General features: G+C 57.4%; 2 protein-coding genes and 1 non-coding gene across 4 annotated transcripts in view; 1 reads left to right on the top strand and 2 right to left on the bottom strand.

Moving 5' to 3' along the window:
- DCUN1D4 (defective in cullin neddylation 1 domain containing 4) overlaps positions 1 to 4,992 on the top strand; it is a 25,508-nt gene extending 20,516 nt beyond the window's left edge. Inside the window, exons 9-11 of the mRNA XM_029076736.2 lie at positions 1,740 to 1,844; positions 2,236 to 2,338; positions 2,437 to 4,992. Of these exons, the coding sequence (XP_028932569.1) occupies positions 1,740 to 1,844; positions 2,236 to 2,338; positions 2,437 to 2,492 (264 nt within the window). The 3' untranslated portion in view covers positions 2,493 to 4,992. The remainder of the gene's footprint in view (positions 1 to 1,739; positions 1,845 to 2,235; positions 2,339 to 2,436) is intronic.
- LRRC66 (leucine rich repeat containing 66) lies at positions 1,713 to 20,154 on the bottom strand. Of its 2 annotated transcripts, XM_029076731.2 has the most exons (5): positions 18,017 to 19,637; positions 14,122 to 14,291; positions 8,354 to 8,630; positions 7,669 to 7,877; positions 1,713 to 7,275 (listed from the first exon to the last, which is right to left on the bottom strand). In XM_029076731.2, exons 1-5 carry the CDS (start codon positions 18,468 to 18,470, stop codon positions 6,313 to 6,315), a joined length of 2,073 nt encoding a protein of 690 aa, XP_028932564.1. In that variant the 5' UTR covers positions 18,471 to 19,637; the 3' UTR covers positions 1,713 to 6,312. The 2 variants fall into 2 exon arrangements, with proteins under 2 accessions (XP_028932564.1, XP_039769624.1); XM_039913690.1 differs by having other exon boundaries at positions 1,713 to 7,877; positions 18,017 to 20,154.
- On the bottom strand, positions 17,170 to 17,307 carry LOC114815765. Its single transcript, XR_003763567.1, has one exon. It is a non-coding gene; the product is annotated as a small nucleolar RNA SNORA7 (small nucleolar RNA).

Genomic DNA, 20,154 nt, shown 5'->3' with positions numbered 1-20,154 from the left:
TCTGTTTCTTTGAGAGACAAAAATTCTCTGTACATCTCTGTCAGTCCTCTCTCACTCTCTCTTTCTGTGAGAGACACACACTTGGTAACAGAAGGACACAGACAGAGAGACAGATGGAGAGAACTAGAGTCAAAAACCCAGAAAGTCTCTCTGAGCTGGTCTCCGCAAGAGACCCAGGCAGAGGCAGGAAAAAACACAAAGATCAATCCCTGGGAATCCCAGACATACACCAGGTGCACAGGTGCCAAAACAGAGGATGACTCAGAGAGACGGTCTTGGCAAGAGACAGACCTAAAGAAACAGAGATATAGAGGGGGAGAGAGAGAGACAGTCACAGAGAAGGATGCAGAGACAGACAGATGTACAGATAGGTGAGAAATGGAGAGACTCACCCAGTGTGTGTGGGTTTGTATCTGTGTGTCTCGGGGAGAGCAGTAGTGAGAACCAGTCAACCAGTGGTATTTATTGAGCATTAACCGGATGGAGAGCACTGTACTAAATGCTTAGGAGAGTTCAATACAATTAGTAGGTACAGTCCCTTCCCTCAAGGAGCTTACAGTGGAGCAGGGCCGGGTGATAGATTCTAAAGTAAGATAAAATTCTAAAATAAATTAGAGATAGGTAGGGGAAAGCAAAGGAGTAGAAGCATATGTGCATAAACTTCTGTTCTTTCTCTATTTACACCCACTTCCTTGGAGAACTCATTCACTCCCCTGGCTTCAACTACCACTTCTATAGGGATGATACCCAAATCAACACCTCCAGCCTCCTTGATCTCTCTCCCTTTCTGCAGTCTCGCATTTCCTCCTACCTTCAAGACATCTCTGTTCCTGTCTCACTTTCTCTGAATCTTCTGTGAGAGAGAAAAGACAGGCACAAAGAGAAAAGCACCAGGAGAGATGCACTGACAGACTCCGGTTGCGCGTCTGTTTCCTTGCTCGTGTGTGTCTCTCTGTAACTGAGAAAAATTCCACCGGAAGAGGCAGAAGCACATTAAGAGATACAGGAGTATCTGGCTGTTTTTCTATTTCTTAGGGTCGGGGGGCGGTCTGTCGGAGAGACACGGATGTGACTGAGGTCTTGTGTTGCTCCCCTCCCTGAATGTGAATCTCCATCCCATCCCTCTTGCCCTCAGGTTGTCACTTTGGTTCATTCTGGACTCCCATTCTCACTCACCTCGGGTCCAGTGCATTCGTCACGCTGCGGGACGTGAACCTTCCCAGTTTCATCTGCCCTCAGCTCGGCCCTTCCCTCCCTCCTGTGGGAGAAGAAGGGGAAGGGCTGGCCACCTGCAGGGGGGTGGGCGTGGGGGGTGCCAAATTCAGTGATTTGGGGCTTTGGGGAGACCTTTCCCCAACTCCCCTGTTGGTCAGCTGGGACCACCAGGCCAGTCTGAGAGACCCAGCCCTCCTTGGCTTCTGAGTGGTCTGCTGAGTGACCTTGGGCAAATCCCTTAACCTCTTTGGGCCTTACTTTCCTCAGCCGCCAAGTGGGGAAGATAATCCTTGCCTCACTGGGCACCGACTCTCATCAGGGAAGAGTCAAAAGTGCTCCTCAAAGCAAGGTGGGGGCTTTCACAGGCTGGGGAGCTGCCCCGCTGCAGGCTTGGGGGAGCAAGGGCGAGAACCGAGGTTGATTACCGGAGTCTTGGGCTGCTTCGTCCTGAGAGCGGCACGCGTTCCCCCACCCCCCCATTCCCACTTGGGCGCAGCTCATTGTGACTTTTGGTTGTTTAATAGGAAAAAGACCAGCGCAGTCTGGACATCAACACGGCCAAGTGCATGCTGGGACTGTTGCTGGGAAAGACCTGGTCCCTCTTCCCCGTCTTCCACCAGTTCCTCGAGGTACCGGACGGCTCAGCTGTTTGAACCCCTTAGGCGCGTGCCCGGCCCGGCTGGCCTGGTCCAGCCGAGCCCTCCATTCCCCTGCCTCCGCTCCTATTCGATCTCCCGGGTTGGCCCCATCTGTGCCCCGTCCAGGGTACCCCGTGCCCCTCCCCAAGGGCAGACCCCCACCACCACTGTCGGGCCAATCCAGGGTCTCAAGCCGGGGAGACTCGGCGTTCCCGGAGAGGCCCTCCCCCACAAGTGTGGCCCCGGCCCCCAAGGGGCTGCCGCTGACCAGAGTGGGCGCCCTCACCTCGCTCGACCTTGGGCTGGAACACGTCGAGGCCGGGGTTGGCGGGGGCTTGGGGCGGAGGGGGCCTCGTCACTCCTGCCTCTTTTCCTCGAGCAGCAATCGAAATACAAAGTTATCAACAAGGACCAGTGGTGCAACGTGCTGGAGTTCAGCCGGACAATTAGCCTTGACCTCAGTAACTACGACGAAGACGGAGCGTGTGAGTCCGGGCGCCGGGCACCAGCTCTCCGGCCGCCGCCCCCGGGCAGTTCGGGAGATGCCGACGACCCTCCTCTGCGTGTCTTTCCCCCGCTGCAGGGCCCGTTTTGCTGGACGAGTTTGTGGAGTGGCACAAGGAGAAGCAGATGACATAGGAATCTTCCGCCGGGGCCGGCCGTCGCTCCCGCCGCCGCCACGGATCGCCGTTCGTTCCGAGCCGCATGCTGCTTTTCCCGCGTCCCCTGGGCGGGGAGGTCGGGGGGTGTGCGTGAGTGTGCGTGTATGTGCGCGTGTATGTTTGAGTGTGTGCGCGCATGCGCGCCAACCCGGCCGGCTCTGCTTGCTCTACTGTATAGCGTTGGTCTCCGAAGACGGCTTCGCGTCTTGCATTTACACTACAACGTCCTCACTGTGATTATGTGTATATTGCCGTTTCAATTTTGTATATGTGTATAAAAAGGAAAAAAAAAAAGCTTCACCTAGAGATGATTTCTGCAGAGACGTCACGCACAAATGATTCTGTGGCATATTTCTAGTCCCCTTTTTCAACCGAATCCAGTTCCGTCTTCGCTTGGTCTCTCCAACGTAGCACTTCCGGACACGAGACTCGAAGCTCGGAGCCGTCGGGGCCGGGGGCGGGACCTCCTCCCTCCGCCGCACAAGCCAAGCGTCCCTTAACGTCTCGCTCAGGAATCGAGCGTCTTCTAGGATTCCCCGAACAGGAGCGTCGGGAGGCAGCCGGAGCGGCTGGGGCGTCCGGCTCGGCGGGAAGGAGGGTCCGAGGGCCTTGCAGGGTCGGTACCGCAGCCGCGGGGCGAAGTGCCGACGCTCCCGCCGAAGACGGACCTACCTGGGGAGCCGGGGCCTGGGGCTTGCTCCGCCCCACCCCGGCCCGTATCTGTCTGCCTCTGGTCTGCAGAGAGGGTCTAGCCTGCTGCTTCTGCTTCAGCTGCTAAGTCAGATGTGTGTGTGAGTGTGTGTGTCTCTCTGGGGGGGCGTCTCACCCTCTGTCGAAACGGACCGGTTGACTGGTGAAGCGAGGCCCCGGTGACTCTAGGTGCCTGACTGTTGTTCGGCCTTGGCGGCTGGGGTGCCGCGAGTCTGGGGCGCGCATCGGAGAACAGGAGGCGAGGCCCGGCCCGGGGTGGAGGGCACGGCAGAGCAGCGGGGCCGGGGGAGGCGCCCCGAAGGGCCGGTACGACAGCGTCTTCGCGTTGCTGTGCTTCGGATGCCCCGCGGCTCGCGTGTCCAGCCCCGGCGGCGGGGAAGGAAGGAGCAGCGTGGACGGGGGTCGAAGAGGTGCCACCCACCTGGGTCCGGGGTGCTCGGTGGAGGGGTGCTCGTTTGCCGGTTGCTGAGTCAGCCCGATAGGGAACTCGGGGAAGCACAGTGAGTGGGCAGCGCGCGGGATTGTTCGCCCCACCCGACTGTTGTAGCCCAGTCTCTTGGCTAACAGTACTCACTTTTTGTTTGCCTTTGTTTGGTTTTCCTCTTCTAACCACCACCAAAGACAGAAATTGTGGATCTTCTGTGTGGGCGCCTGCAGCCTCGCGTTGTTGGAGGGGGACGGTCCCCCTCCGGCCAAGGAGGCAGGCTGGTTCTGCCAGGGGTCCAGAGGCACTTGTGTGAACAGGGTCTACGTGCGCGTGGCTCTCGTAGCGGGGACGGTCCCGGGGGGCAAGCCCTCCCGCTTAGATTCGACATTCCAAACCGAAGCCACAGCTCCCAGAATCAGGCCTGCGGGATTTCTCGCAGTGCCCGCCCCCGGAGAAGCCTCCCAAAGTGTTGAGTTGGAGCTAGGGTACGCGGAGCGGTCCTCGCCGCCCCCTCCCCAGGCCAAGAACCGTGGCATGGGCAGGGATGGGTGAGGAGGGTGAGGGCTGCGGGCTCGGAGCGGATGGCAGGCGCCGGTGCCGTGGGCGGGGCCGGGCCGGCTCGTGTTCTCGCTGCGGTCGAGGAATGGCGGAGGCACCGGCGGGTGTCTTCTCTAAGTCAGTTCGTGTGCCTTTTTCCCTGGGTTTTCATCCAAAGCGCCCCCGACTCCCTACCCCCTCCTCTTCCTCCCGGCTCCCCGCAAAACCCCCGGCGACGGGGAGGGGAGGCCGGCGGCGGCGTCCGCGTGCCGCCCGGGAGCCGAGCCGCTCGTCTTAGTGCTTTTAGTCAACCTGGGTGGAGCTGCCACCTTCAGTCGCTGAAGCCTTCGGTCGCCAGGTCGGGGCTGTGGAAGCTGAAGGTCCCGAAAGTTAGCTCCACCCTGGTTGAAATCCCCACAACTGCTAACATACCTCTCTCTCTCTTTCTCCCCACCTCTCTCTGTGAGCCTTATCCTTTCTTCTTTCCACGTTGTATGATAAATGTATAAAGTTCCTCCACCAACCGAGCTGTTGGTTGTCTGTAAATGAGACCAAAATGTGGGTTGATTTTTTTTGTTTTTGTCACAACATAATCTCTACTGGCGGTGACCGTCTGCCCTCCAGACAGCCGCAAACCGATAACTGTGAATGCTTCTGTGTCTTCAGTATTGGTGTCCTGTCCATTAGGTGAGCGAGTCTCGTGACTCACGGTGTAACTAGAAAGTCCCGGCCGGGGCCACCCGTCACGGGCTCAGGTGTGAGCGGTGTCCCACCCAATAAACAGTATTTGTGTTTGGTTTCAGAAATGGCTATGTGGTTTTTCTGTTTCTTACGCTCGGCGCGGCCCGGCCCTTGGGAAGACCCGGGGCCGTTTCCTCAAAGGCTGGGGGCGGCTTCTCCGGCGCGGAGCAGTTTCGTTTCTTCTGCCGGGTGAGTGTGGGGCTGCGGGTGACGCAGGGTTTCCGTCGGCCATTAGATGAGTTCCGTCACCTGCTGGTGTGGAGAAGCGAGAGGACCCTGCGATTCTGGTGTTGTGCAACCCAGGCTCAGGGCCAGGGTTCCGCCGGCCTCTGGGAGGAAGGGGCACGCTGGCGGCGTTGTTTGGGACCATTGGAAGTTCTGGGACCAAACAGGAAAGATCCCCTAATGAGGGTGACAAAGGGCACTTCTTCCAGGGGTGAGGGAGGGAGGCAGAGGGCTGCCCCCGCCCTCCCTCATTGCCCCTAGCTCTGGCCAGTCCAGAAAACCTCTGCCCAGGGGTGGACCCCAAGCCCTTGCCCCTGCTGGCCGCCCGCACCCAGACCCCCGGGGGCTGGAGCGAGATGTCGGGTGGGGCTTAGTGGAAAAGCCCGGGAAGTGACAGTGGTCTTCCCTGCCGATCGATTACCATCCCTGCCGGTTTCTAGGACCCGATGGAAGTTCCGGGGATGGGATGAAAGTCCAAATTCGGCGGCCGGGGCTTCGTGCTTCCTTCCAGGCGCTCCTTCCTCTCTGCTCCGGTCAAAGTCCTGACCCGGGGCGGGCCAGCAAATGGCCCTGGGTTCCTGGAGCCATCGCCCCGGGGCAGTCTGTCGTCCTCTGCCCCCGTTCCAGTTAGGGACAGGGTGGGGACGGGACCCGCTGCTGAAGCTGGTGGTGTCCGGGCCTGGCCCCGGCGGTTGCTCTTTAAACAAACCTCTCACTCGTTACACTTTTCAGGAGTCGTTTTTACTTGAAGCAGGTCTTCTATTACATAAAAAGGGGCTGGTTCAAGTCGAGCTGTGAACCGGGGAGGGGGAGAGGAGGAGTGTAACAGGCCTTAGCCGGGCTGGTGGGGAGGGGCAGGAGCGTAGTAGTGATGATGAAAAAATCCAACCACCTTCCCACGTCGGAGAAGCACCGGGGGGCCATCCCAGAGTGCAGGTTGGCACGGCCGACGGGTAATGTGCCCATGGGGGTGAGGTTAGGAGGGGTCCCCTGTTGTTTCCCTGAAAGGGAAGACTGGGACCGTTCTGCCAGTCCCTGGCTTTTGGAGCAGAGCCGGTGGATCTTGGTATTTACAGTTTTCCTTCCGCCTTTTTGCCACGGCCAAGCCGGCCGTCGCGTTAGGGCCCAGGGCCCAGCGCCTTGCTCCCTGCACCGGTCAGATGAGGCAGGCGAGCTGAACCAGGGTCCAGCGCCTTCCCTTGGCCGCCCGCGTGGTGAAGGTGTGGCCGCCCCGCCAGCGGGGCCCTCGGGCCAAAGAGGGCCGGTCCCGGCTGCGCTGTCTGGAAGAGGTGGGGGGTGCCACGCCGTTGAACGGAGAGCGGTGAGATCTGGATCCCGCCGAGGCAGAGCCTGCCCGGCCCCGCCCTGCCGGCCGACCGTAGCGACGCTGGCGGAAAGAGCGGGGACCGGTTTCCTGGAGCCCCGAACTTCCTGCGACTGGTGTCGGGGGCCAAGGAGGGCTCAAGGCAAGGAGGGGGACCCTAGCGTAGTGTGCGGAGGTCCCCGGAGTTTCCTCGGAGGCGGGCGTTAGGACGGACGTTGGCCAGCCTGGGCTGCGGCCCGGGGGGCTCCAATCCCAGACGGGGTCTCTTGTTTCCAGAGGAATAGCCAGGGCCTGTCCCGAGGGTGCCGGGCTACCCTCTTGGGGCTGGCCCAGAGTCCACAGGCCAGATGCTTCATCCCCGGGGGTGCTGCCGGCCTGCGCCGGGGGTGGTTCCATCTGTCCCCGGGAGCCTGGTGGCAGACCGGCTTCCATGGCCGTGGCCCGTTCCCAGCCTTCCCCACCCTGTGCCTCTCGGGTCTGTGGAGTGAGGGGAGGGCTGGGCTCTCTGACCCCCTCCTCGCCGGCCTCCGCATCCTCTGTGTTGCTCCATTCTCCTTCGGAGCCTGCCGAGCTGAGCGTGAATAAGGATCCGGAGTCAGAGTCGGAGGGGGTGGCGGTCCCGGGCCTGTCAGAACTGTGGCTCTGCAGAGTGACGTCGGAGGGCCCGCCGGGAGGGTCAGGCTGTTCCCCACGAGGGCCTTCCGGCTCTTCGTAGAAAGGGAAGGATGCTGGGCCCGGGGAAGGCCCGTCGCCCTGCAGGGCGACCGGGGCCGGGGCCGGGTCAGGAGCAGGCCCCTGCAAGGAATTCTCATAGAAGGAGCTGTCCCCGGCACGGGTGCTCTGGGAGTTGGACCCAAGCGGGGATGGAGAGGGTGGCCCACACTCTTCCCCATCCCCAACCACCCCCGGGCTCACGTGGCGCCGGGAGGCAGGGGTGGCGGTCTCTGGGGATCCGCCCGCATCCCCGCTGAAGCCGTGATTGGAGAAAGCCATCTTGGACCCCGAGCCGGGCGAGCGGCCCCTCCGGCGCCGGCGCCGCCACAGCCGGTCCAGGTAGGGCCTGGTGAAGGCGCCCAGCCCGAAAGCCAAGACGAAGGTCACGGGCACCGCCAGGCCCACCGCCAAGGGCAGGTTGGGGGCGGGGCCGGGTTCTCGCTGCGCGGCGGGGATCCCCCGGGGGTTCCTCACCAAGCCTGGGGATGGAGGTGGCTTCCTGGAGACGGCATAGACGACGGGTTTCTTCTCCCCGCCGGGGGAGAAGCAGGCGTAGAGCCCCAGCCGGACCGCCTCCGATGCCTCCAGTACCATCTGCCGTTGCTCGTTCAGGCGGAGGTGAGGAATGCGGGAATCCCCGGAAATGGGGCCGTAGAGCGTCCACCAGAAGGGTCCGTCAGCGCCTGAGGGTGGGCAGAAGGAAGAGATAAAGACTTTGAAGTCCAAGCCTTTAGGCCCTGGGAGCCCTGGCTGCTTCTTCACCTCTTTCTGCAGGACCGTATTTGCCCTCCCCTCTCCCAGCCTCTGAGGGACCTGTCCTCCGTCAAAACCCCAGAGCCACGGAGCACTGGCCTCTCCGGGCTTCCTCCAGCTGGGGCCGTCCCCTGCGTTGGTCTTTCTGATGGGGTCCCACACCTCCAACGTAGTTGGTGAGTTCAGTCCAGAAGCCCACCTAAGGTGACAGCCCTGCTGGCCGCAGCCCCTGGGCCTCCCACCCAAGGACTGAGGCAGGGACCGCCTTCGTGGCACCACAGTCACGTACCCCTCTTCCTGGACAGGGGGTGGGGGGAACACGACTCCCAGACTCAGCTCTCTCTCCCCCGAGTCCCATCCTTGTCCCGGCCACCCGACGTGAGCGGGTTCTCTGAGACGGACGTACCCCGGGGTGGATCCAAGCCACAGTCCAGCACTATCTCTGCGCAGCCGGGGACCAGGACCTCCTCGCGGGTGACCGGCTCGGCCATCTGGCAGCCACGGCGGCAGATGACACCCCACGTGTCCCTCCAGGACGCGGACAGGAAGCTCTGCAGGACGGTGAGGTTGCAGTCACAGAGCCACGGGTTGCCGGAGATGTCCAAGTCCAGATGGGGCAAGCGCAAGCCCAACAGCAGCGGTGGCAGGATGGAGGTCAGGGCGTTGTGGGCCAGATCCACCCTCTGCGGGAGAGAGAACAGAGGGCAGGGGTTCAGAGCCATCCCCATATCTCCTGGACTCTGTCCAGCCTCGGGAGCCACCAGGACGGACGCGCCTCCCCCCGTCCCAACTGCCTCTCACCTGTCCAATTCCTCTGTCCCTTCTGGGGGAATCTGATCATTCCTGCTTCTCTTTCCTCCACCTTCCACCCCTTAAGTGTGAGGTCCCTCCAGCCTCTGTTCTGTGTGTCCTCAGTCTCTGTCGACTCCCATCTCTGTGTGGGCCATTCCCAAATCTACCCCAACCCCCAAGAGCCCCAACCTCTCCGACCTCCAGGGTAGCTGTTCCTAGACATTCTATAGACACCTCAAGTAAGACATATTCAAAACCCAACTCACCTGCCCTTTCCAAACCCTCTTTCCCTAACCTTCCCCCAAAGTGTTGCCAACTCCCCATCACAAGCCCACAACCTAGACATCTTCCATGACTCCTCTCTTTTTTTCTACCCCCAGATTGAGCCGGTCGCCAAATCCTGCCTGTTCTTTCCGTGCACGAGAGCCAGAACCGGCCCCTTCATCTCGGTCCAAACTGCCACCACCCTGGTCCAAGGACTTGACAGGTCCTGACTGGACGACTGCATCAGCCTCCTCGCTGACCTCCCTTCTTTGCAGTCTCTCCAGTTCAGACTTCATTTGCCTGTCCAGGAAAATGTGTGGGTACGTCTCCCCCCACCTCAAACTCCTCCAACCGTTGCCCATCCCTCTCTACCTCATGCAGAAACTACTGACCCTTTGGGACTGGGAAGCGATTGGCAATTAGAGGCCAGGATGCCCACCCGGTGCTGCTTCAAGTTTGCGGGACAATCTAGATCCCGTGAGGAATACCCCGCGACAGGCGTGGGAGGGCACCTCCGCCTGAAGCACAGCTGTCTTGGCCATCCTTACGCCAGAGAAGGGTAACAGCCATTGAGACCCCGGGGAACTGGCCAAGCCAAGAAGCCCCACCACCAATTCCAGCTGCTGCGAGAGTTGGGAGGGGGGTGACGGTGCCGGGTGGGGAGGGAAGAGAGTGATGACCCAGGTGCCCGGGGTGGAGGGTCCGGCTGGAGTCCTACTTTCCTGTAGTCAGCCCCTGGCCACCAAACTAGGCCCTTGAAAATGCACCTTGTTTCTGGAAGGGTTGGACAGACCCTGGGAGTCACAGTCCCCTTGGATCTACAGAGAAGCAGCGTGGCTCAGTGGAAAGAGCCTGGGCTTTGGAGTCAGAGGTCATGGGTTCGAATCCCAGCTCTGCCGCTTGCTAGCTATGTGACTTTGGGCAAGTCACTCCATTTCTCTGTGCCTCAGATATCTGTAAAATGGAGATTAAAACTGTGAGCCCCACGTGGGACAATCTGATCACTCTGTACCCCCCGCAGCGCTTAGAACAGTGCTTTGCACATAGTAAGCACTTAACAAATACCACCATTATTATTATTATCACCTGCCCCTTTCCGGCTCCTGGAATAGGTTGTTTATACTTGCTGCCTCCACTTTCTCTTTGATCCTCTAAAATCTGGTTTTCTATCCCCTTCACCCCATTGAGACCACTCTCTCCAAGGTCACAGATGACGTCCCGCTCACCAAATTGAACGCACTCTATTCAGTCCTGTCACCTCTGAGATTGGACTGAGTTTCTAACAGATACTCCTTACCGTCGGTTTTAAAGCAATTAGCTCGCCCCCTTCCTACCTTACCTTGCTGATTTACTAACTACAACCCAGCCTGCACAGTCTGCTCCTCTAATGCCAGCCTACTCATTGTGCTTCCATCTCACCACTGACTCCTCGCCCACATCCTTCCTCTGGACTGGAACATCCCTCCCTCTTCATATATGACAGATTACCACTCTCCCCACCTCCAAAGCCTTATTAAAATCACATCTCCTTCAAGAGGCTTTCCCTGCCTAAACCCTCATTTTCCCTACTCTCTTCTATGTCATCTATGCACTTAGAGCTGTGCCCTTTAGCATTCAAATTATCCCATCAGCCCCTCAGCACTTATTCATTCATTCAGTGGTATTTATTGAGCGCTTACTACTTAGGTTCATGTCCAGAATTTACTTTGATACCTGTCTCCCCGGCTAGACTGTAACCTTGTGGGCAGGGCCCATGTCGATAAAGAAAGCATTCAATAAATACCATTGATGATCTTTTTATAAAAAATTTGGAAAGGGCTTGCTAGGTGCCAGGCACTTTCAATCAATCCATGGTAGGACTGAGCGCTTACAGTGTGCAGAGCCCGGCAATAAGCACTTGGAGATGGATGACTCCCTATATGCAATTTCCCGTTGGCTCCAGGACCTCTCCTGATGAATGGAACGTCAACACCTCAAGTTTGATGGGCCTATAACCCAACTCTTCTTCTTCCCCTCCCAAACTTTTCTTCCACCTCAGACTTCCCCATCACAGGGGACAAACACCACCATCCTCCCCGTGGCTGAAATCCACAGTCTTGGCAAGATTCTTGATTCCTCGCTCTCTCTTTCCACTCTCACCTCCAGTCTATTGGTAAACCTTGTCAGGTTTTTCCCTCATGATTCCCTGGATCCATCCCTTCCTCCACCCAATGGCCACACCCCCCCATGTCCTGGCTAGACTACGACTTCAGCCTCCTTGCTGATCTCCTGGCCACTAATCACGAGGAGCAGCATGACATAGTGCATAGAGCATGGATCTGAGAGTCAGAAGATCATGGGTTCTAATCCCGACTCCACCACTTGTCTGCTGTCTGACCTTGGGAAAAATCACTTCACCTCTCAGGGCCTCAGTTACCTCATCTGTAACTCCATGCAGGACAAGGACTGTGTCCAACCCAATTTCCTTGTAACAGTGCCTGGCACACAGTGAGCGCTACAAATACCATTATCATTATTAGTAGTAGTCTCTCCCCTCTCCAGTCCACACGTCTTTGTGGTGCCCAAACCAGTTTTCTTAAAGATGGTTCTGACCCACCTGCCCCATCTTCAAAAACCTCCAGTGGTTGCCCTTTCCTTTCCTCTCCAAGTAGAAATTCTTGACTGTTATCTGTGAGGCATTCCAGCACCTGCCTGTTCCCTGTGCACCTCCCTTCTTCAACTCCCAGCTGACCCCTTGCCTCCTGTCTGGAACTCCCTCCCATTTCAGTTCTGCCAGGTCACAACTCTCCTCTTCTTCAAGGCTCTCCTGAAATCCTATCTCCTTCAGGAGGCCTTTACCAAGTAATTTTTCTTCTCCCCAGGTCAGGTCCTCCCAACTCCCCTCTTCCACCCCTTGTGCCTCCACTTCCATCATATCAACTCGCCCAAATCTCCCCCTCCCCCATCTTTTCCTCCTATCCCCCCTCACCTTCCACTCTCTCATCCTTCTCAGCCATCTCTCAAGAAACCTCCCACCTCCTTTTGAAATCTGTCCCCTCCATTGGCACCTACAGCCCCCATGTCTTTGTCCCTTATTAAAACTCTTGCCCCTTCCAACTGCCATTTTTAACCAATCGCTCTCCAGTGGTTCCTTCCTCTTTGCTTTCAAACTCTCCCCATAGCTTCTACCCTAAAAAAACCCCTCACCTGATTCCCCTACACTCTCCAGGCAACCCCCCATGTCCCTCTGACCATTTCTGGGTGAACTCCTTGAACGAGCTCTTTACCCCCCCCGCCTCCACTCCCTCTCTTCTAACTCTCTCCTTGACTCCCCACGATCCGGCTTCCACCCCCTCCACTCCACGGAAACTGCTTTCTCCAAAGTTGCCTACGACCTACCTCCTCCTTGCTCGGCCCTAACCCTCCTTGACCTCTCAGCGCTATGGCCTCTGACGCAGTGGACAACCAACCCTCAACTCCTAACAACACTATCAAACTTTGGTTTCTCTGATTGTCCTCTCCTGATTCTTTTCCTTCCTCTCTGGCCAGCTCCACTTCTGCTTCCCACTCCCTAACTTTGGTGTCCCCCAAGGCTCTATTCTGGGTTCCCTCCCGTTCCCCATTTACACCCACTCCCACAGCTTCGAGTCCCATCTCTATGTCGATGACTCCCTAATCTCCCTTTCCAGCCCCAACCTTTCTCCATCTCTGCCATCCTTCAGGACATCTCTAATTAGAGGTCCCACCAGAGGAGTCTAAAACCGAACTCCTCTTCACCCCCAGAGCAGCCTGGCCTAGTGGAAAGAGCCCGGGCCTGGGACTCAGGGGACCTGGGTTCTAATCCCAGGCCTGCCATTTGCCTGCTTTGTGACCTTGGTCAAGTCACCTAACTTCTATGCCTCATTTTCCTCATCTGAAAATGGGGATTAAATACTTATTCTGTCTCCTATTTGAGATTGTGAGCCCAGTGCGAGACAGGGACTGTGTCCAACCTGATTGTGTTTTCTCTCTCCCAGTGGATAGTACAGTGCTGGGCACACAGTGAGTGCTTAGTAATACTACTACTAATAATAGTGGTATTTTCTGCTGTTACTATTCATAGGGATATCTGTTGCTCTTAGGGTAATTATGATTGTTAGTATTAATAATAACAAACCCCCCTCTTGCCCCGGCTTTCCCATAACTGGGAAAGTCCCTGCCTCCCAAGCCCACAGACTGGGCATTCTTTTTGAACTCTTCTCCTCTTCAGTCCAGTCACCAAATCCTGCAGGTTCTCTCTGCGCAATCAATCTTCTCCTCTCCATCCAAACTACCACCACCCGTGCTCCAGACCTTTGTCAGATCCCATCTCCACTACCACCTCAGCTTTCTCGCTGACCTCCCCTCCTCCAGTCCATTCTTCACCCTGTTGCCTGGATCATTTTTCTAAGACGTCCCATGCAAATCTACTCATCTGTTATGTGCCTCCAGGGGCTTCCTGGTTATCTCTACATCAAAGAGACAGGCCTTACCCTCGCTTTTGGGCCCTTCATCAGTTTTCTTCCCACCACCTGTCCTCTCTCCTCTCCCACTCCGCCTCAGCCCGCATGCTTCGCCCCTCTAACCCCAAGCTACTCACTGATCCTCATTCTCACCTCTCTCGCCGTTAACCCTGCTCACGCCCGGAACCACCAACCCCTTCATGTCTGACAGACCACCCGTCTCCCATCGGCAAAGCCCTCCTAGACATCACCTCTCCTCCAGGAAGCCTTTCTCATCTAATCACTCATCTCCTTATGCTATTTTCCCCACTACTGACTCACCATTGCAGGTGAGTCCTGACCCTCTTAAGCGTTTAGGTACTCACCCCAATTCGCACAGCACCTATGCTCACATCCTTCCACCTGGTGATTTATTTGACCGTTTGTCAACCGTCTCCTTGGGCTTTAGGCTTTTTGAGGGCAGGGTCTGTGTCTACGTACTCTAATGTGCTCTCCCAAGCGCTTAGTACAGTGCTCTGCACCTAGTAAACCCTCAACAAATAGCATTGATGATGCCACTGTTAGCAAGGGAACTGTGGAACCTAGAGACAGAAGTGCCCCCTTGGATGGCTACACAATACTGTGTAAGTGTGAGATGCAGCCCCACTGCTTTCATCACCTGCAAGTTGCTGAGCTCCTTGAAGGCCTCGTGGTGAATGGCGGTCAGTCTGTTACTCTGCAAGTTCAGGCTCTCTAGGCGGACACAGTTGCGAAAGTCCCTGGGGCCGACACGGGCGATGCTGTTGAAGGACAGGTCCAGGTGCCGCAGCAAGCGCAGTCTCCACAATTCTGCAACACAAACGGGAGGCGTTTTGAGCCCGGTGGGTGCTCTGGGGCGGACAGAGGGGGTGTCTCGGCTGACGCGGCCAGGTGACCGGGGGACAGGCCGCTGCATTACTCAGGGCCGGCAGGCTGGTCCGTCTTTGGAAAAGCAACACAGTTTAGTTGTGGGGAGGCACTCAGCAGCGAGGGGTGGGGAGGGGCATGGAAATCACCCTGGAACCAGCCCCACGGGCTATTTCCCGCCTCCGCGTGGCCGCCCCATCCGAAGAGAGATGGTGTTGAGCACAGCTCCCGTCCCTCCCCCAGGCATTACATTCTGGGCCCCAGGTCTGAGGCCCTGGGAGGAGCAGTGTTCTCTGAGGCCTATGCCCAGGATCCCCGCCTCCCTCCTCCCCCACACTGAGAGCCGAAGGTTAGGCCAAGATCACTTTGTGTCTTTTTCTGAATCGGCTCCTCCTGAAAAGTACATCTTGTCTTCTGGAATGTGGAGGAGGCTGTTGGGAAGACGGGTCAAGGAATCCCAAATGTGGGAGGCCAGGACGGGCGCTGCCTCCAGCTGCCAGGATGGGCTTCTTCTCTCGAGAATGGCAGAGACCCTCAAGGAGGCAGGGAAACACAATACAGGCCCTTTTCACGCAGCTCCTCCGGGACACCACTGGGACAAGGAAACCTGCTGTCTTGATGGATGGGGAGGGAGGCAGCTGCGGATCAGGAATGAGGGAGGCTGCCCATGCCCTGCTTCCCCCAAAGCGCTGCGCCCTGATCCCTCCACCCACCCACCTTACCCCTAGTGGGTGGCTGCAGCCTGCAACCGTGGCCCCGGAGATGGGTGGGAACAGTGAGCAGAAGCATGGCCTACTGGAAAGAGCCCAGGCCTGGGCATCAGAGGACTGGGGCTCTAATCCCAGCTCTGCCACTTGCCTGCTGTGTGACCTTGGGCAAGTCACTTAACTACTCTGTACCTCAGTTTCCTCAACTGTAAAATGGGGACTCAATACCTGTCCTCCATCCTATTTGTACTGAGTCCCATGTGGGACAGGGATCATCCGACCTGATTAACCTATATTTGCCCCAGTGCTTAGAACAGTGCTTGACACATAGTAAACACTGAGCAAATATCATAAAACAACAAAGAAACAACAACAACAACAAAAACCCAGTGAACCTCAACTCCAGCACTGGCGCTCTCCGGGAACGGGAGAGGGCAGCCAGGGAGATTCACGAGAAGTCGACAAATGAAGCCAAGAATGGGGGCTGCCAGGATCTTGGACAATGCTAATATTGAATGCCAGTTAAACTTCTGGAAAAAGATGGGGTCTCCATCCTCAGCCAGATGGGGAGGGGGTGGTGGCTTCGAGGTGGGGAACGTCATTCATTCATTCAACCGTATTTATTGAGTGCTTACTGTGTGCAGAGCACCGTACTAAGCGCTTGGAAAGTACAATTCGGGAACAGATAGAGACAATCCCTACCCAACAACACGCTCACAGTCTAGAAGTGGGGAGACACTGAATCAGGTGGAGACAATATGTGAGGCTGTCAGAGGGGAGTCCTTCTGGCCCCGGCAAAGAAGGCAGGCGCGTTGGGTTGGAAGGGAAGGATGAGGAGTGAGAAGGCAGAACCGCCACAGCCCAGAATCACTGCCCAGAAAACTTGTCCGTCCCTGGACAGCTCAGGCCTCCGGTCAAACGGGAACAGAGTCCGTCCAATGGAAAGGAAGTAACTGAGGTATTTGTTAAGTGCTTCCTCTGTGTTGAACACTGTACTGAGGGTTGGAGTAGAAACAAGGTAATTAGGTTGTTTTTCGTTTTTTCTCGAGTTTTTTCGCATTTTTTTTTTTTCACATTTTTTCACCTGGGGCTCACAAGCAGGAGGGAGAACAGGCACTGAATCCCCATTCTGCAACGTCGGAACTGAGGCATGGACAGGTGAAATGACTTGCCCAAGGTCACACCGTAGACAAATGGCAGAGCTAGTAATAGAATCCAGGTCGCCTGACTCCCAGGCCTGGGTTCTTTCCTCTAGGCCAGTACTGCGTTCATTCTAATAGTACTGTCAAACCTGGGCCCTGAACCAGAGCCTCTTATCCTAAGAACCGTCCCGGCCCCAGACCGGTTCAGTTTCTGCCTGCCCCTACTTCATGCCAAAACCTACGGAAGAGAGCAGGGGGACAGAGCTGGGAGACCCCAGTCCCCGCCCCAGCTCTGGCCCTGACCTGCTGGGTCGTCTTGGGTGAGTCCACTCGGTCTCTCTGGGTCTGTTTCCTCCTCTGAAGGTCACATGTCCTGAAGAGGCCTTCCCCTTTTAAGCTTTCTTCTTCCCGACTCCCTTTCCCTTCTGCGTCATCTGTGCACTTGGATCTGTACCCTTTAGGCACTTGATATCCACCCCACCCTCAGACCCACAGCACTTAAATACCTATCTATAAATTCATTTATATTAATGTCTGTCTCCCCCTCTGGACTGCCAGCTCCTTGTGGGCAAGGAATGTGTCTACCAACTCCGTTGTACTTTCCCAAGAACTCAGTACAGTGCTGTGCACCCTTTGAGCGTTCAATAAATACAACTGATTGATCGAACAGTTGGGGATCAGACTTACCGTGAGCCCGTGCAGGCCTTTATCTGATCCGATATCATGCCCCTAGCATTTAGTAAACACTTAATGTTGTTGTCTTAGGCTGTCGTGTCCGACCCATAGCGACGCCACGGACACATCTCTTCCCGAACGACCCATCTCCAACTGCGATCGTTCCGATAGTGTATCCATAGAGTTTTCTTGGTAAAATAGGAAGCGGTTTACCACTGCCTCCTTCTACACAGTAAACCTGAGTCTTGGCCCGCGACTCTCTCCCTTGCCGCTGCTGCCCAGCACAGGGGAGTTTTGACCTGCGGCAGATGACCTTCCACTCGCTAGCCACTGCCCGAGCTAGGAAAGGAACAGATATGCCTCTGCCTGACTCTCCCTCCCGGAGTCGAGACTGGTAGAGTACTGGAAACTCTCCAGGTGCGACACTGAGAGGTGAAACATAACCATAATTTATGGATTTATATTAATATCTGCCCCCTCTCCAGGCTGGGGAGTGCATGTTATATTATTTTGTTCTACTCAAGCACTTATTACAGTGCTCTGCACACAGTAAGTGCTCAACAAATATGATTTAGGTAAGCCCTTCCTGAGGGGTTCGGTCACAGCACAGTTCCTGAGCCCTTGGTGGATCATGTCCAGAGCTGCCCCAGCGGGAAGTCAGTGTTCCCCTTGTTCCCTCCCTTCTCCCTGGGGCCCGCGAGAGCGCCCTGGGATTCAGGGAATCACCCGGCATTCCTGTTTCCAGCTGGAATTGGGGGGCCGAGCACGAACAAAAGCGAGGGAGCATGGGGTGGGGGCTGTTAACTCCTCCTTGACCTTTCTTCAGAGCAGCTCCCAGGGCACATCCCGCCACCCGGGTTTCCGTTTGTACTTGAAAAGCAGCATGGCCTAGTGGGTGGAGCACAGGCCTGGCAGTGGGAAGGACCTGGGTTTTAATCCCAGCTCTGCCACTTGTCTGCTGTGTGACCGTGGGCAAGTCACTTCACTTCTCTGGGCCCGTTGCCCCATCTATAAAATGGGGATTAAGACCGAGTGGGACCGAGAGTGTAACCAACCCAATTTGCTTGTATCTACCTCAGCGCATAGAAAAGTGCCTGGCCCATAGTAAGTGCTTACAAAATACAATTATCATTATCATTCTTACCTCCCGGGATGGCACTCAGCCTGTTCCCGTGGATGGACAGCTGCTTCAGAGCCGGGAGCGGGCCGGCCCACGGGGTGTGCCTCCGCCAGCCCACCGAGACGGAGCGCAGCCGATTGGCGCTGAGGTCTAACGTCTCCAGCAAGGGCGAGCGGGACAAGGTGCTCAGGGTGAGCTCGGCCAGCAGATTATTGCTGAGGTTCAGGTGCCGGAGGCGCCAGAGGCCCCAGCCGGCCCTGCCGTCCGGCCAGGGGACAGCGCCGGTGGACCGTGAGCTGGGATCCGGCGAGGCAGTGGGGCGCGGGCTCGCCGGGGGAAGGGCTGCTATCCCGGCCGCGGAGCAGTCCAGGAAGTGGCGTCCATCCCAGCGGCAGCCCGGGGCGGGCGAACCTTCCACCCGGACGGCCAGGTGCAGGCTCCAGGCCACCGCGACCATCCGGAGGCAGGGGGCGGTCATAGTGCCGCTCCTAAAGAGCTCTCCCAAAGGAGGAAGAGCTGCAGCAGAAACAGTCCGTCGCCAGCCAAAATGATGCCAACTTCTACTTCTCTGACGGTTCAGAAAGGGCCCGTCTGTCTGTGGTTCTGATGAGCAGGTCGGGGGCCACTCCCCGAAGCTCCTCTCTGCCCGCAGAGGGACAGCCCCGGCGCTCGGCTCGTGCTTCTCCGACCCTGGGAGCCTGTGGCCTCCGGGGAAGCCTCTCCCCGCCGCCCGGCACCCTCTGCCCCGAGCGCAGCCCCCGCGGAGCCCGGCCTCGAGCGAGGGTCCGGAACATCGCTCGGGGGAAGGGCCGAATCCTGCTTCCTCCCTGCTCCGGACTGGGAGCAAAGTCTAGCCGGCTTATCTGAGACTCTGTCCTCGGGCACGTGGGCTGGCTCTGTACTTACGTCCTGTCCCCTTCAAGCACCCTGGCTGGAAGACGTCACAGAAAGGTAGCTTCCCACAGCCTGATTTCTCTGAGTGGTAACTCCCCGCAGCCTAACTTCTCAGAACAGTAACTTCCCTCTGCCTGACTTCTTGGAGCGGTGGCATTAATTTCCTGCAGGCTGTTTTCTCGGAGCGGTAACTCCCCGCAGCCTGACTTCTTAGAGCGGTAATTTCCCGTAGCCTGTCGAAAGCCGGGGCTGGGAGCTGGGCCCTGCACGGCGGATCTGAAGGACCAGGGCCCGTGGGGGCTGCATCCAAAGGCCACAAACCCCTGCTGATAGCCGCCCAAGCCCACTGTGGGGAGCAAAGAAGAGAGAGGATGGTGAGGAGAGGATCAAGGAAATGGAAACAGATGAGACTAACACTAGTGACCGGGAAGCAAACGGGTGCCCTCAGCCGGTGGGGTGACAACCCCCATCCTTACGGGGGTGGGGAAGACCGAAGAGTCCAAGTCAAGGAAAGGGGCTGAACCACTTTAAATTACTACAGAGGAGGAATGCTCGCTGTCCTGAAACTAAGGGCAGAGTAATAAAGAAAAATGTCTAACTGCCAGGGACCGCCCTCTTGCACTGTAATCCTCAACAGAATGCCAGCGGGAAATCATTTACACATAATCTCTACCCTGACCAGGGCCACCGACACAAACTGCTATAGAAGTCCACTAACGAGAAGCCAACTGTTGGCAGGGCCGTGAAAGCGCCCGCGAGCACAGACCGGGTGTCTGCTGGGGGCCCCGGCTACACGCGGGTTCCCTACGAGCCACTCTCAGTCCAGAGACTCCGCAGCCTTGTGAGGGTCCACTGGGCAGGACCCCCTCCTATCTCACACTAAAATCCAACTGTGACTGGGCAGGAGGAGGCTCTAAGCCCGGCCTGGGGAGTAGGGGGAAGGAAGAATGGCCACAGGCAGATGCCTGATACGTTCATTTCCTTAAACAAAGAGCCTAATCCAGCAGGCCAAGGGAAAACATCCTCAATCCTGGTCTCTCCCCGGTTGCCGGAAGCCCCAGAGAGTGCGGCCCCTCCCTTTGGGACCGGGGGAACCATGGCTCAGTTTGGGTCCGCAGGGATCTTAAACCACTCTCCCCACTGACCTGGGTGTCCGATACTCCTAGAAGACAGCGACTGTGATTCCGTTAAACCCCGCATTTTGGAAAACCCGCTATGTAGTGCAGGCTCTGGCCATGACCACCGTGGGCACGCGCGTGCCCGGGCCT

This window comes from Ornithorhynchus anatinus, chromosome 12 (assembly GCF_004115215.2).
Source record: "Ornithorhynchus anatinus isolate Pmale09 chromosome 12, mOrnAna1.pri.v4, whole genome shotgun sequence".
In the NCBI taxonomy this organism is placed as follows: domain Eukaryota; kingdom Metazoa; phylum Chordata; class Mammalia; order Monotremata; family Ornithorhynchidae; genus Ornithorhynchus; species Ornithorhynchus anatinus.
Note: the sequence above shows the minus strand (reverse complement) of the source record. Positions and strands in the feature narration are given on the sequence as shown.

What these genes read in the sequence shown, in the direction of transcription:
- LRRC66 (XM_039913690.1), bottom strand. Translation starts at nt 18,470, where the DNA reads ATGACCGCCCCCTGCCTCCGGATGGTCGCGGTGGCCTGGAGCCTGCAC. An exon ending in GCTGAGTGCCATCCCGGGAG is followed by an intron (nt 14,292 to 18,016) that starts GTAAGAATGATA and finishes TTTGTGTTGCAG; the next exon opens with AATTGTGGAGACTGCGCTTG. An exon ending in TGGCTTGGATCCACCCCGGG is followed by an intron (nt 7,878 to 8,353) that starts GTACGTCCGTCT and finishes GCCCACCCTCAG; the next exon opens with GCGCTGACGGACCCTTCTGG.